The sequence below is a fragment of the Chiloscyllium plagiosum genome, chromosome 9 (assembly GCF_004010195.1).
Source record: "Chiloscyllium plagiosum isolate BGI_BamShark_2017 chromosome 9, ASM401019v2, whole genome shotgun sequence".
Classification (NCBI taxonomy): domain Eukaryota; kingdom Metazoa; phylum Chordata; class Chondrichthyes; order Orectolobiformes; family Hemiscylliidae; genus Chiloscyllium; species Chiloscyllium plagiosum.
Genome location: NC_057718.1, coordinates 84105735 through 84118943, shown reverse-complemented (window position 1 = coordinate 84118943; position 13209 = coordinate 84105735). Strand labels below are relative to the sequence as shown.

General features: G+C 40.5%; 1 protein-coding gene across 4 annotated transcripts in view; it reads right to left on the bottom strand.

Moving 5' to 3' along the window:
- Positions 1 to 13209, bottom strand: part of dhx57 (DEAH (Asp-Glu-Ala-Asp/His) box polypeptide 57) — a 117126-nt gene that overhangs the window by 102084 nt on the left and 1833 nt on the right. For all 4 annotated transcript variants that reach the window (XM_043696376.1, XM_043696377.1, XM_043696379.1 and 1 more), the window contains exons 2-3: positions 11755 to 12143; positions 7466 to 7621 (exon numbers count right to left, since the gene is read on the bottom strand). In XM_043696376.1, coding sequence (XP_043552311.1) covers positions 7466 to 7621; positions 11755 to 12131 — 533 coding nt within the window. In that variant the 5' untranslated portion in view covers positions 12132 to 12143. The remainder of the gene's footprint in view (positions 1 to 7465; positions 7622 to 11754; positions 12144 to 13209) is intronic.

Here is a 13209-nt window from a genome sequence, read left to right as displayed (position 1 = left end):
CTCAGATTACAACAGGATCTTGACCAGATGGGCCAATGGGCTGAGAAGTGGCAGATCGAGTTTAATTCAGATAAATGGGAGGTGCTGCATTTTGGGAAAGCAAATCTTAGCAGGACTTATACACTTCATGGTAAGGTCCTGGGGAGTGTTGCTCAACAAAGAGACCTTGGAGTGCAGGTTCATAGCTCCTTGAAAGTGGAGTCACAGGTAGATAGGATAGTGAAGGCGGCGTTTGGTATGCTCTTTTTTATTGGTCAGAGTATTGAGTACAGGTGTTGGGAGGTCATGTTCGGCTGTATAGGACATTCGTTAGGCCACTGTTGGAATATTGCTTGCAATTCTGGTCTCCTTCCTATCGGAAAGATGTTGTGAAACTTGAAAGGGTTCAGAAAAGATTTACAAGGATGTTGCCAGGGTTGGAGGATTTGAGCTATAGGGAGAGGCTGAACGGGCTGGGGCTGCTTTCCCTGGAGCATCGGAGGCTGAGGTGTGACCTTATAGAGGTTTATAATTATGATGGACATGGGTAGGGTAAATAACAAAGTCTTTTCCCTGGGATCGGGGATTCCAGAACTAGAGGGAATAGGTTTAAGGTGAGAGGGGAAAGATATAAAAGAGACCTACGGGGCAACTTTTTCACGTGTATGGAATGAGCTGCAGTGGAAGTGGTGGAGGCTGGTACAATTGTAACATTTAAGAGGCATTTGGATGGGTGTATGTGGTGAAACGGTTAAAAATTATGTCCCAATACATGTGTGAATCTAACCGGAATGGAGGTGTTGCTTAGTCCCGTGTGAATCTTATTACACACCTCCCCGTGTGAATCTTCTTATCTGTATGTAACCAGAATGGAATGTGTTTTTTAGCCTTGCTCTGCTGTTCACATGAATGTTTATATCTGGAAAAGAGTATATCAGCTGGAAAAGTCTCCAGTTCGGTGAGTCTGCTCCGGGGTTACGTTTAACCGCCGAGCGTGGGTTGTTGGCAACCGCTCTACGAGAACTGACGGCTCCCAGTTCCGGTAACATGTAGAGTGAGTATAAGCCAGACCCGTTGTATGAGACCTGGTTGTGGCGACGCTGCGGGGAATAAAATGCCCATATTCTAGCAGACTCGCCTCTTGGTCGTTTGTTCTGTGTCAGACTACTCTCCTACGAACCTGACCTTGAGAATTTTTTAAAACAGTGTATGAATAGGAAGGGTTTGGAGGGAGATGGGCCGGGTGCTGGCAGGTGGGACTAGATTGGGTTGGGATATCTGGTCGGCATGGAAGGGTTGGACCGTAGGGTCTGTTCCCATGCTGTACATCTCTATGACTCTATAACTCTAGCAAATTTGTCAAACACTATTTTCTTTCAAAAAAAAAAACACTTTGTTTAAACCTTTCTAAATGTACTATTTTTTTTTCTTCCTTCCTAATGGACTCTAGCATTTTCCCCAATTACAGTAGTTAGGCTAACTGGCCTATGTTCTCTCACTTTCTGCATCCCTCCATTCTTGAACAGGGGAGTTACATTCACAGTTTTCTAATGCACTGGAATCCTCCTGGAATATTTTGAACAATACCTCCACCATCTCTGTGGTCACTTTCTTTAAAACACTTGGATGCAGATCATCAGGTCCTAGTGACTTGTCTGCCTTCAGTCCCATTAGTTGGTCAAACACTTTGCCCCTTTTAATAGAAACTGTTACTAGGTCATTCCTCTCACTAGCCCCTTGCTATCTTTGGGATGTTTGTAGTGCTCTCCACCATGAAGACTGGTGCAAAATAATGGTTTAAATTATCTGCCATTTCCCTGTACACTATTATTAATTGCCCAGTTGCATCCTCCAAGGTTCCCAAACTTATTTTCGCTACTCTTGATTTTCACATACCTGTAAAAACTTTTGTTTTTTTTAAAAAATGTTTCTTGCTAATTTACTTTCAAAATCAATTTTCTGCATCTTTTTTAGCTCTTTAATTATCTTCTGCTGATTACTAAAATATTCCTAATCCTCTGGCCTGTCACGAGTGTTGCTACTTTGTAAGCCTTAGTTTTTTATTGGATAATCTTCTTGACTACTTTTGTTAACCATGGGTGGTTCACTGTTCTCATCAAGTCCTTCTTTTTGACCAGGAGGAACTATTGTTGAACATTATGAAATATCTGCTTAAAATGTTTGCTACTGCTCATCCACTGACTTTCCTTTAGTCTATTTTTACAATATACTTTAGGTAATTCTTTCTTCATAATTCTCATCAACTTTATTTAAGCTAAGGATACTGGTTTGAGGCTTAAGTTGTTCTCCCTCAAACGGAGTTTTAAATTGATCCAAAACAGCCTATTCCCAGGTAGATTCTACAGGATGGAATATGTGCCTGGATGAGTACAGCTTCAATGATACTCAAGCTCAATAAAATCCAGGATAAAGCAGTCTGCTTTATTTACACCCCAGCTGACATCTTCAATGTTCAGTCCACCCACTACATATGCACAATACCAATGATGTGTACTATCTATAAGATGCACTTAAAAAATTCACCAAAGATGCTTCGACAAACCTGCAACTTCCACCATCTGGAAGGACTAGGCAGGAGATACATGGGCACATTATTAATTATCTGCACATTCCCCTTGATGCTACACACCACCCTGACATGAAACTATATCATAAGAGTCAAAATCCTGGAACTCCCTTCCTCACAGTACTGAGAGCGTATCTACACCACATGAACTGCAGCAATTCAAGAAAGCAGTTCACCACCACCTTCTGAAGGACATTTAGAGAAGGGTGTAATGTTAAAAGATTCAATGGGACTCTCTCTCTGGACATTAATGTAGTATTAAAAGGTTAGACTGCACTGACTGAACATTCTGGAAGTGGGTGGGGACAACATTCACGCAGGAATGCGGATGACTCCCACCCATTCAGACAGTCATTCAATCTCTTCCATTCAGAAATGCTTTCATAGCCATCCCCTGAAGCTAGGCATATCACACCTACATTGTCTTGGGAAATCACCTGCATAGCAATTCCCCAGGATGAGGACACTTACATTATCTGCGAGGAAGATCTCGTCTTACCATTGTACCCAAGTTAACATGTGACTGTGAGGGAGTGGCTAGGGGGTTGTCTTGTGTGGCATGTGACTATGGGAGTGGCCGGAGTACCTGTGAGCATTACCAACTGACCTGTATAAAGGGGATGTATTTCCTTTGTTCGGGGCCTCTTTTGACTTGACTTCGCACGCTTACAAAGAGTGTCAAAAGAGGTCACCTACCTTGTACAGACTTTAATAGACTTTAACTGTTTGCAGAAGCTGGTGTGTGCGAATTGCAAATTTACGTTATCTTCTGAGAGGCTGTAGGGATTTCATGACTGATATGCAATAGCATTTTAGTAGACAAATAGCAGCAGAAACTGAAATCATGTTTTTACAGGTTAATCATCAAATACTGATGTGCTCTGTGAACTCCAAATGCACTGGTAATGACAAATTTTGTCAGTTGAAAATATAAATTACTTAGAAAAACAAACATTGTTTCAGTGATGATATAATTGCAACTTAATGATGGAGATGGTCTTTAAATGATGTTGATTACAGTTCAATCACACATCTCACAATCCAAGTTTAAGCAGCAGTGATGTTTTTTTTTAAGTTGTTCCAAATCATTCCAACGGATATGAATTTTTTTGTTGGTCAAAGTTTGAACACAACAATTCTTTAGAGCATTTGTTAGATTTAATGGAAAACATTAAGGACGATAGGGCAAACGAGCATGCATCTGACTGTGTACGTGCACAAAAAATTATACATTTCCCATCTGCTCTGAGAATTCTTTCTGTAGGAAGCTAAGACAAGTGTGGGGAGGGAGTGATTTCCAATAACTTGTGTGCAATGCTGAATATCAGGATTTCTTTCCCTTTGTTACAAAAAAGTCTAAATGGTCAGAATCTTATCTCTAATCACGACAGGAACATAAGATTTCCTGAAATTGAGAATAAAGTTTCACTCTATTTGAAGGGAAACAGGTTTGCAAGTTACTTTTAAAAAAAAGATACATTGTGCACTAAAACAAAATCATATTGGAGACATAATGGTAAATGGGAAAAGAAAAGATATTTTTGCACCTGCAAAAGTAAATTTCAGGATACACTAACAATAGCCCAACCAAGGAAAGAAATTGACCACTAAGAAAAATTCATTCACTTCAATCATAGTGAAAACAATTTCATCATACATAGCATGAACACAATTGTTCAGACTCTTAAAATTGATTTTGTGCCAATGTAAAAGCGAAGGTCACAAATTACTTTCATAGATAAGGAATCTCATCCTTCTGACCAAATCCCACCACGACTTCAGTCCTCTTCCAGACCTAAATTTCTCCAGGAATGCTGTTTTCCTCTAACTATGCAGCTTTCAAATTCTTCATTCTAATATTAATGACTATACCTTCAGGTCCCCAAGCTGTAAAGCCCGGTAATCCCTCTGTAAGCTTCTCCAACATTTAAGTGTTCCTTAAAACTTCTTTCTTGCATCAAGTTTTAATATCTCAACTCAGTGCCAAATTTTCTTCCATGAAAGGACTCAATCTATTGTAGCAACGTTTGCTGATCACACCAAGTACATAGAAGAATAAGAGGAATTAGAGAATTTGCAAGGGGACATACACAGGTTAAGTGGTTGGGCAAACTTTTAGCACACAGAATAGAAGCTGGCAGAATAGAGAAGCATAAACTATTTAAATAGACAGGGTTTTCAGGAGTTTATGGTACAGCATGATCTGGATGCCCTACTACATGAATCAAAGTTAGAAATGCAAATCCTCCTCGTATCTATTAAAACTAGTTCCCTCAAAGATTTGTATTTTAATAAGATTATCTCTCATTCTTGTAAATGCCAATGGATATAAACCTAACCCGTTCAACCTTTTGTCATAAAGCAAGTCCTTCAATCAAGAATGAATTGGGTGCAATCTTCTCTGAATACATTTGCTTTAGAATCCAATGTTTTATTTTAATTATGGTGGTGTTCTAGGAGACAAGAATTGTACACAGTACTCTGGATGTGTACAGCTACAGGAAATCTTCTCCTCTTATATCCCGTCCCTCTCTCAATAAATAAAATGTTACCTTTTCTTTCTTAATCACTTGCCAAACATCTGCCAACTAATTTTCTGTGATTCAGGTTCCAGGACATCCAGATGTCTCTGCATCAGTGTCCTCCACTTTCTCCCCATTTGAATAGTACAGTACTTTTCTATTCTTCCTGCCAAAACAGACAAGTTTGCATTTATCCATATTATACTTAATCTGCCAATCCTTTTATCAACTCATTAAACCTGTCTACACACTATTGCACACTCTATCTCCACTTCTCAACTTACTTTCCTTCCTACTTGCTCGGATGTCATTGACAAGTTCAGTTAATATGTATAGGTCCCATCAACAAATTAATTGATACAGATTACAGACAGATTCCTGTAGCATTTCACTACTTAAAGCTTGCCATCCCAAAGAGAACCAGTTATCCCTAATCTGTTAGCTAACCAATTCTTTATCCATAGCAATGTGTTATTGCCTACTCCATGTCTTCCTACTTTGTGCAATACCCTTTGATATTACAGCTTTATTTAACACCATTATGGATATCAAAGTACCCTACATCTACCAGCTTCCATCTATCCACTGAAAATTATTACTTCAGAAACCTATAATAGGTAGTGAAACCTTTTCACAAAGACATTATGGCTCTGTCTGATTACACTGTGATTTTCTAGGTATCCTCTACAACCCCTTTAATGATGGATTCTAGCATTTGCCCTATGACAGGTTAGACTGACTGGCCGATAGTTTTGTGCTTCCTGCCCTGCTCCTTTCTTGAATACAGGTGTTACATTTGCTACTTTCTAACCCATTAGACCCCTTCTGGAAGCTTGGAGAATTTTGGAAGATTATTATTTGTGACTCCACTATTTAGATACAGGCCATCCAGTCCTTTAGGTGCAATGGCTTGCCAGGTACTTCTTCCCTGGTGATGGTTTTAAGTTAATCCCTACCTTTCACCTCTTTGGATTCAAACTGAGTAAACTCATCACAGGACAACCAAAGTTGGAGGTGTAGTGGAAAGCAAAGAGGGTTACCTCAGATTACAATAGGATCTGGATCAGATGGGCCAATGGGCTGAGAAGTGGCAGATGGAGTTTAATTCAGATAAATGGGAGGTGCTGCATTTTGGGAAAGCAAATCTTAGCAGGACTTATACACCTAATGGTAAATTCCTAGGGAGTGTTGCTCAACAAAGAGACCTCGGAGTGCAGGTTCATAGCTCCTTGAAAGTGGAGTCGCAGGTAGATAGGATGGTGAAAGCGGCAATTGGTATGCTTTCCTTTATTGGTCAGAGTATTGAGTACAGGAGTTGGGAGGTCCTGTTGCGGCTGTACAGGACATTGGTTAGGCCACTGTTGGAATATTGCGTGCAATTCTGATCTCCTTCCTATCAGAAAGATGTTGTGAAACTGGAAAGGATTCAGAAAAAGGTTTACAAGGATATTGCCAGGGTTGGAGGATCTGAGCTACAGGAGAGGCTGAACAGGCTGGGGCTGTTTTCCCTGGAGCGTCAGAGGCTGAGGGGTGACCTTATAGAGGTTTACAAAATTATGAAGGGCATGGATAGGATAAATAGACAAAGTCTTTTCCCTGGGGTCGGGGATTCCAGAACTAGAGGGCATAGGTTTAGAGTGAGTGGGCGGCACAGTGGTTAGCACTGCTGCCTCACAGCGCCAGAGACCCGGGTTCAATTCCCGCCTCAGGCGACTGACTGTGTAGAGTTTGCACGTTCTCCCAGTGTCTGCGTGGGTTTCCTCCAGGTGCTCCGGTTTCCTCCCACAGTCCAAAGATGTGCAGGTTAGGTGAATTGACCATGCTAAATTGCCCCTAGTGTTAGGTAAGGGGTAAATATAGGGGTATGAGCGGGTTGCGTTTCGGCGGGGCGGTGTGGACTTGTTGGGCCGAAGGGCCTGTTTCCACACTGTAAGTAATCTAATCTAATCTAATATAAAAGAGACCCAAGGGGCAAAGGGTGGTACGTGTATGGAATGAGCTGCCAGAGGATGTGGTGGAGGCTAGTACAATTGCAACATTTAAGAAGCATTTGGATGGGTATATGAATAGGAAGGGTTGGGAGGGATATGGACCGGGTGCTGGCAGGTGGGACTAGATTGGGTTGGGATATCTGGTCGGCATGGATGAGTTGGACCGAAGGGTCTGTTTCCGTGCAGTACATCTCTATGACTTTATGACAACACTCACTCCTCCGTTTGAGAAGTACGATACTCAAGGTATCAATGTGGAACTAGGACAGAAATTTAACCCAGTTCACAAATATGTCCAAATAAGGGACAGGATACACTTGGTGCTTTCATTCTGTGATTGAATGAAAACAGGGAGCTTGATAGCATAGGAAATGAAATGAACTTACTGTACTGCAACTTCCTTTTCATAATTTTGCAGCTCTTGGAGAAGTTGCTTGACATCCTTCTGGTTTTCAGTGGTCATGTTTATAGTCTGCAAAAGCACTCTGTGATCATTGGACTTGGATCCAAGTTTTCCTCCCCTTTGGCTATCACTTTTTGAGCTGCAGAAAGGAAAGTTACCAAAAAGGTCAACAGAACAATTGCAGCAACATTTATTCTTATCAAAGGCATTCATTTAAAATCTATGGATGAAATGAATTATAGTTTTGCTAGATTTGCTAGATATAGCAGATTCTGAACAGAATAAATTAATTTCTTCTTTGCACTAAATGACATTCAAGCATTGTTTCAAAAGCGACACAGGATCAGTTCAATATGACAGACACAGGAGAACGAAACTTGCCTTGGCCAGTAGCAAAAAAATAGGCTTGCAATCAATCAGCAGTTTGCTTTATTGCACTCTTGAATTTCTTTTTCACTGAAATTCATGCCAAAGTGAAGACCAATTTCCACCCAAGCCCCTTGTTAATTCAGTGGACATTGAAGCACACACAGCTCAACATTCTCCGCCTGATTACTTGGATAAGAAGCGAAAATATTTATTTGATCTTTTTATTCTGAATGAGACAAGTGTTTCCCTTCTCACCTTATTAACCACACACCTCCAGCCCCAAACATACAAAACATTTTAAGGGTGCCTGAGGTGTAGTGGTAGTTATCCCGACCTCTGGGCTAGAAGGGCTGGGTTCCACTCCCAGCTCCCCAGAGATGTGTCATAACATGTCTGAATAGATCAATCAAAATAAGTTCAAAGCTATTTATGTCAGACAAAAGCAATTAAGTGCAAATGTACGAAGGAATAAGAGTATGCCAGTCAGCTCTTCAAGCCTGCTCTATCATTCAATAAAAGATTACGGTTGATCTGATTTTAACCTCAAATTCAACATTCCTGCATAGTTTGTTAATTACCTTAATTATTAAGGATCTATCTACCTCTGCCTTAAAAATATTTAAAGATTCTGCATCCATTGCCTTTTGAGTGATGAAAATCCGAAGATTTTCAACGTTCACAGAAAATATACTAATATTGGGGAAGTCCTCTTCTCTGTTTTAAACTCTGACCCCCTAGTTTTAGATTCTCCCACAAGAGGAAATATCCTTTCATCCATCCAGTCATGCATCCACTCATTTCAGACGTTATACTGATTACATTTTCACTTGTTTTAAGACTCTTCCACTTTAAAAACACCTTGTTTCTTTTTTCCGATTTACAGTTCCAAAGAACCACTTCTCAACAAACTAACCAGTTAAATGACTTGTGCACATGCATCCTCAAATGTCACTTCTTTAACAATTGCTACAAACACCATGAGAGTCATATGGGTTAAAAGATTATGGGCTTCCTTTCCAATTCATGATGTATTATATATGACTTGTTTGAGAGATTTGTTGACTAAATGGTGGATATCACTAATACAGCAAGTCACAATTCAAATATGTTCACTAATTTAGATAGAAGTCAAAAAGTGTTGTGCTGGAAAAGCACAGGTGGTCAGGCAGCATCGGAGAAGTAGGAGAGTCGATGGTTCAGACATAAGCCCTTCATCAGGAATGATGAAGGGCTTATGCCTGGAATGTTAATTCTCCCACTCCTCGGATGCTGCTTGACTTGCCATGCTTTGACTCTGATCTCCAGTCCTCACTTTCTCCTTAGGTAGAAGTCAGGAATAAGAAAGGAGCAATTGTGATGTTGGGATTCTACAATAGGCTTTCTACAATAGCCAGAAGGAGAGATAGAGGAACAGATAATGTAAACAGACCACAGAAAGATGTAAAAACAGGATTGTTGTAGTAGGTGATTTTAATTTGCCCAATATTAGTATTTTGGATTCCCTTAGTCCCGGGGCTCAGCTGGGGCAGAATTTGTTAGGTGCATCCAGAAGGAATTTGTGAAACAACATGTCATTGTCAAACTAGGGAAGGGACCTTGTCTTGAGGAATGAGGCAAATGATCAAAGCTGTAGTGGGGAAGCATTTTGGGAATAGTGATCAATGTTCTGTAAGTTTTAAGATAGTTATGGATAAGGATAAGACTGATCCTTGGATGAAAATGATAAATTGGGGGAAGGCTAATTACTACAGTATTAGGCAGGAACTATCTGGAGAAAGTAGACAGTAACTGGAGAAATTAACTGAAGCATAATCTACATCTGTGGGTGTCTTTTAAACGTCAGTTGATCAGAGTTCAAGACCAGCATGTTCCTGTGAGGATGAAAGATAAGGATGGCATGATTCGGGAACTTTGGATGCCAAGAGATATTGACCGTTTTGTCAAAAAGAAAAAGGGAGGCATGTGTAAGGTTTAGAAAACTGAAACCAAACAAGGCTTGAATACAAAAGAAAAGAACTTGAGAAATGAGTAGGGCTAGAAGGGGACCTCAAAATGCAAGATAGATCAAGGAGAATAGAGGCATTTTATACATATGTTAGGAGCAAGAGGGTTATTAGGGAAAGGGTAGGTCCACTCAAGGAGGCTAGCAGCCAGAGGAAGTGGGTTTCGTCCTACTGAATACTTTGCATCAGTACTCATCGAGAAGGACATGGAAGATGATAAGATTTGGGAAGGATGTGTTGATATTCTGGGGCATGTCGATATCAAGGAGGAGGAAGTGTTGGATGTCTTGAAAACATTAAGATGGATAGGTCCCAGAGACTGATGGAATCTAACCCAGGAGACAAGACAGGAGATTGCTGGGGCCTTGTCAGAGATCTTTGTATCCTTGTTAGTCACATGCAAGGTCCCAGAATACAGGAGAATAGCTAGTGGCGTTCCTTTAAGGGCAACAAGCATTATTGAGAAAATTATAGGCCAGTGAGCCTTATATCAGTGGTAAGAAAATTATTGGAGAAGATTCTTAGGGACAGGATTTCCTCACATTTGGAAAAGAATGGACTTATCAGAGCTAGTCAGCATGGCTTTGAGCAGAGGAATTCTTGCCCCTCAAATTTGAGCTTGCTGAGGAAGTGACAAAGATAATTGATAAGTGTAGGGCACTGGATGTCGTTTACATGAACTTACTAAAGCATTTGACAAGGTTCCTCTTTGGTAGGCTGGTCGAGAAGATAAAGTCACATGGAATCCATGGTGAGTTGGCAAGTTGAACATAAAATTGTCTTGGTCATAGAAAACAGAAGGCTGTTGTGGAGGCGTGTTTTCTGAATGGAGGTCTGTGAGCAGTGGTGTTCTACAAGGATCAATGCTGGGACTTCTGTTGTCTGCAATATATATAAATGACTTGGATGAAAATTTAGGTGGCCTGATTAGTAAGTTTGCTGACGGCATGAAAATTGGTGGAGTTTTGGACAGTGAAGAAGGTTGTCAAAGGATACAGCAGGACATAAAACAGTGGGAAAGTTGAATGGAGAATGGCAAATGGAGTTTAATCCAGACAAGTGAGAGGTACTGCACTCAGAGTTCAGATACAGGGGGAAAATATACAGCAAAGGGCAGGACCCTTAGGAGTATTGACATACAGAGGGACCTTGGGTACAAGTCCATAGCTCTCGTAAAGTGGCAACACAAGTGGATAACATGGTATAGCATACTTGCCTTCATCAGTTAGGGTATTGAATATGAAGGTGGTAAATCATGACGTAGTAGTATAAAACTTCAATTCAGCCACATTTGGAGCAGTGTGTGTAGTTCTGGTCACCACACCATAGGAAGGAGGTGGAGGCTTTGGAGAGGATGCCCAAGAGGTTTACCAGGGTGTTGTTTGGACTGGAGTGAATTAGCGTAAGGAGAGATTGGATAAACTTGGATTGTTTTTGTTACGGCTTTGGAGGCTGAGGGGTAACCTGACGGAAGTATATTGTAAATTACAAGAGGTATGGATGGGTGGATAGTTGGAGTCTTATTCCCAGCACGGGAATGTCAAATACCAGGGGACAGAGATTCAAGGTGAGAGAGGGAAACTTTAAAGGAAATGTGCGAGGCATGTTGTTTGCAGAGGATGGTGGGTGCTTGGAACACACTGCCAGGGAAGATGGTACAGCAGACACAAAAGCAAGGTTTAAGAGGCATCTAGACAGTCATATGACGAGGCAAAGAAAAGAAGGATACAGATCCTGTGCAGACAAATGTGATTAGTTTAGAATGGCATCATAGTCAGCTGAACAGCCTGTTCCTATGCTGTATTGTTGTACATTCTAAATTATTTGTTGAACAAGCAGATTCAAATTATCTAGGCACAGCCAAACTTCTTAACCCATGTTGGTTATGTTCTGCACCTACCTTTGTGATTTTATATTGCCAAATAAGTTGAACTCTGATTGGTCCTCGATCCCTTCATTAGCAGATTTCCTAATTCCTGTTCTTGCTGCACTTCCAATTCCAGTTCTCGCTCTTCCTCTACTTCCAACTCCAGATGTGGCTCCTCCTCTACTTCCAACTCCAGATCTGGCTCCTGTTCCACTTCTGGCCCCAGTTCCAACTCCAGATTTTCCTTTTCCTCTATTCCGAGTCCTGGTTGGGACAGTTGGTTTTTGGGCAAAACTAAAATCATCCCCATCATCCCATGCTTTTCCTGAGGCTTTCCTACTTCCTCCTCCTGTACCACTACGAGATTTGTTGAAGTTTCCTCCTCTGTTTGGTCTCCTTCCAAAATTCATTTTTGGTGATCACTGTTCAAAAGATGAATCAGGTATTATATATTGCAACTAAATAGTTATCAATTCTGAGTACTTCTAATACACGGAGGCAAGTTCTACCTACAGTTCTAACCAAACCTTTTCCTTCAAACACATCACTAAAACAGAGATTATCTGGTCATTATCATGTTGCTGTTTGTGGGACTGTACTGCACTTTTGTTGTTCCAAAATTACATGAATGACTATACTTGAAAAAGTGCAAATTGCCTTCGCTATACTTATCCGAATTGTTGTGGTGAGGAATACAGTTATACAAAACAAAAAACACAATCAACTTGGGAACTTTGCAAGGCAGATTATGAATGGATTATTTTGCGTTTCCATATTTTATAATTCTTCAAACTTTATTTTCCAGAATCCACTTATTATGTTGAAGGTGGTGTAAGGCAAATTACTACTATCAACAATAAAAGCCTGACATTTTTGCAACTTGTTTACAAATTTGACCCTCACATAAAAGGTCAGACCTTTTAAAATATTAGATTAATTTTTTTTGGGAAGATTGCTACTGCATGAGCTGCTAAGGACAGTCATGTTCCTTTACTTCAAAAGAAAAATTTAAGTGATCTACTACATTCAGTGATAAAGCTCACATCTTCTCCAAGGCAATTTGGTATGGCCACACCCACAGTCCAAGAATTGAATTTTTAAAATTCAAATTATTCAATAATTCAAATGTTAAGTAGGAGCATAGAACAAAAAGAGCATAGTTCAGCTCATTCACCCATCATCTCAGTAACGATGATAGAACTAGAAATATAAAAAAAAAGTGGAGGGGAGCTCTGGGAATTATACTTGCAAAGTCATTAGTTACTCCCAAACATATTATACCCAATATATTTATAGCATACAATGCTGTGGTTCTGTTTGCCGAGCTGGAAGTTTTTGTTGCAAACGTTTCGTCCCCTGTCTAGGTGACATCCTCCGTGCTTGGGAGCCTCCTGTGAAGCGCTTCTGTGGTGTTTCCTCCGGCATTTATAGTGGCCTGTCCCTGCCGCTTCCGGTTGTCAGTTTCAGCTGTCCGCTGTAGTGGCCGGT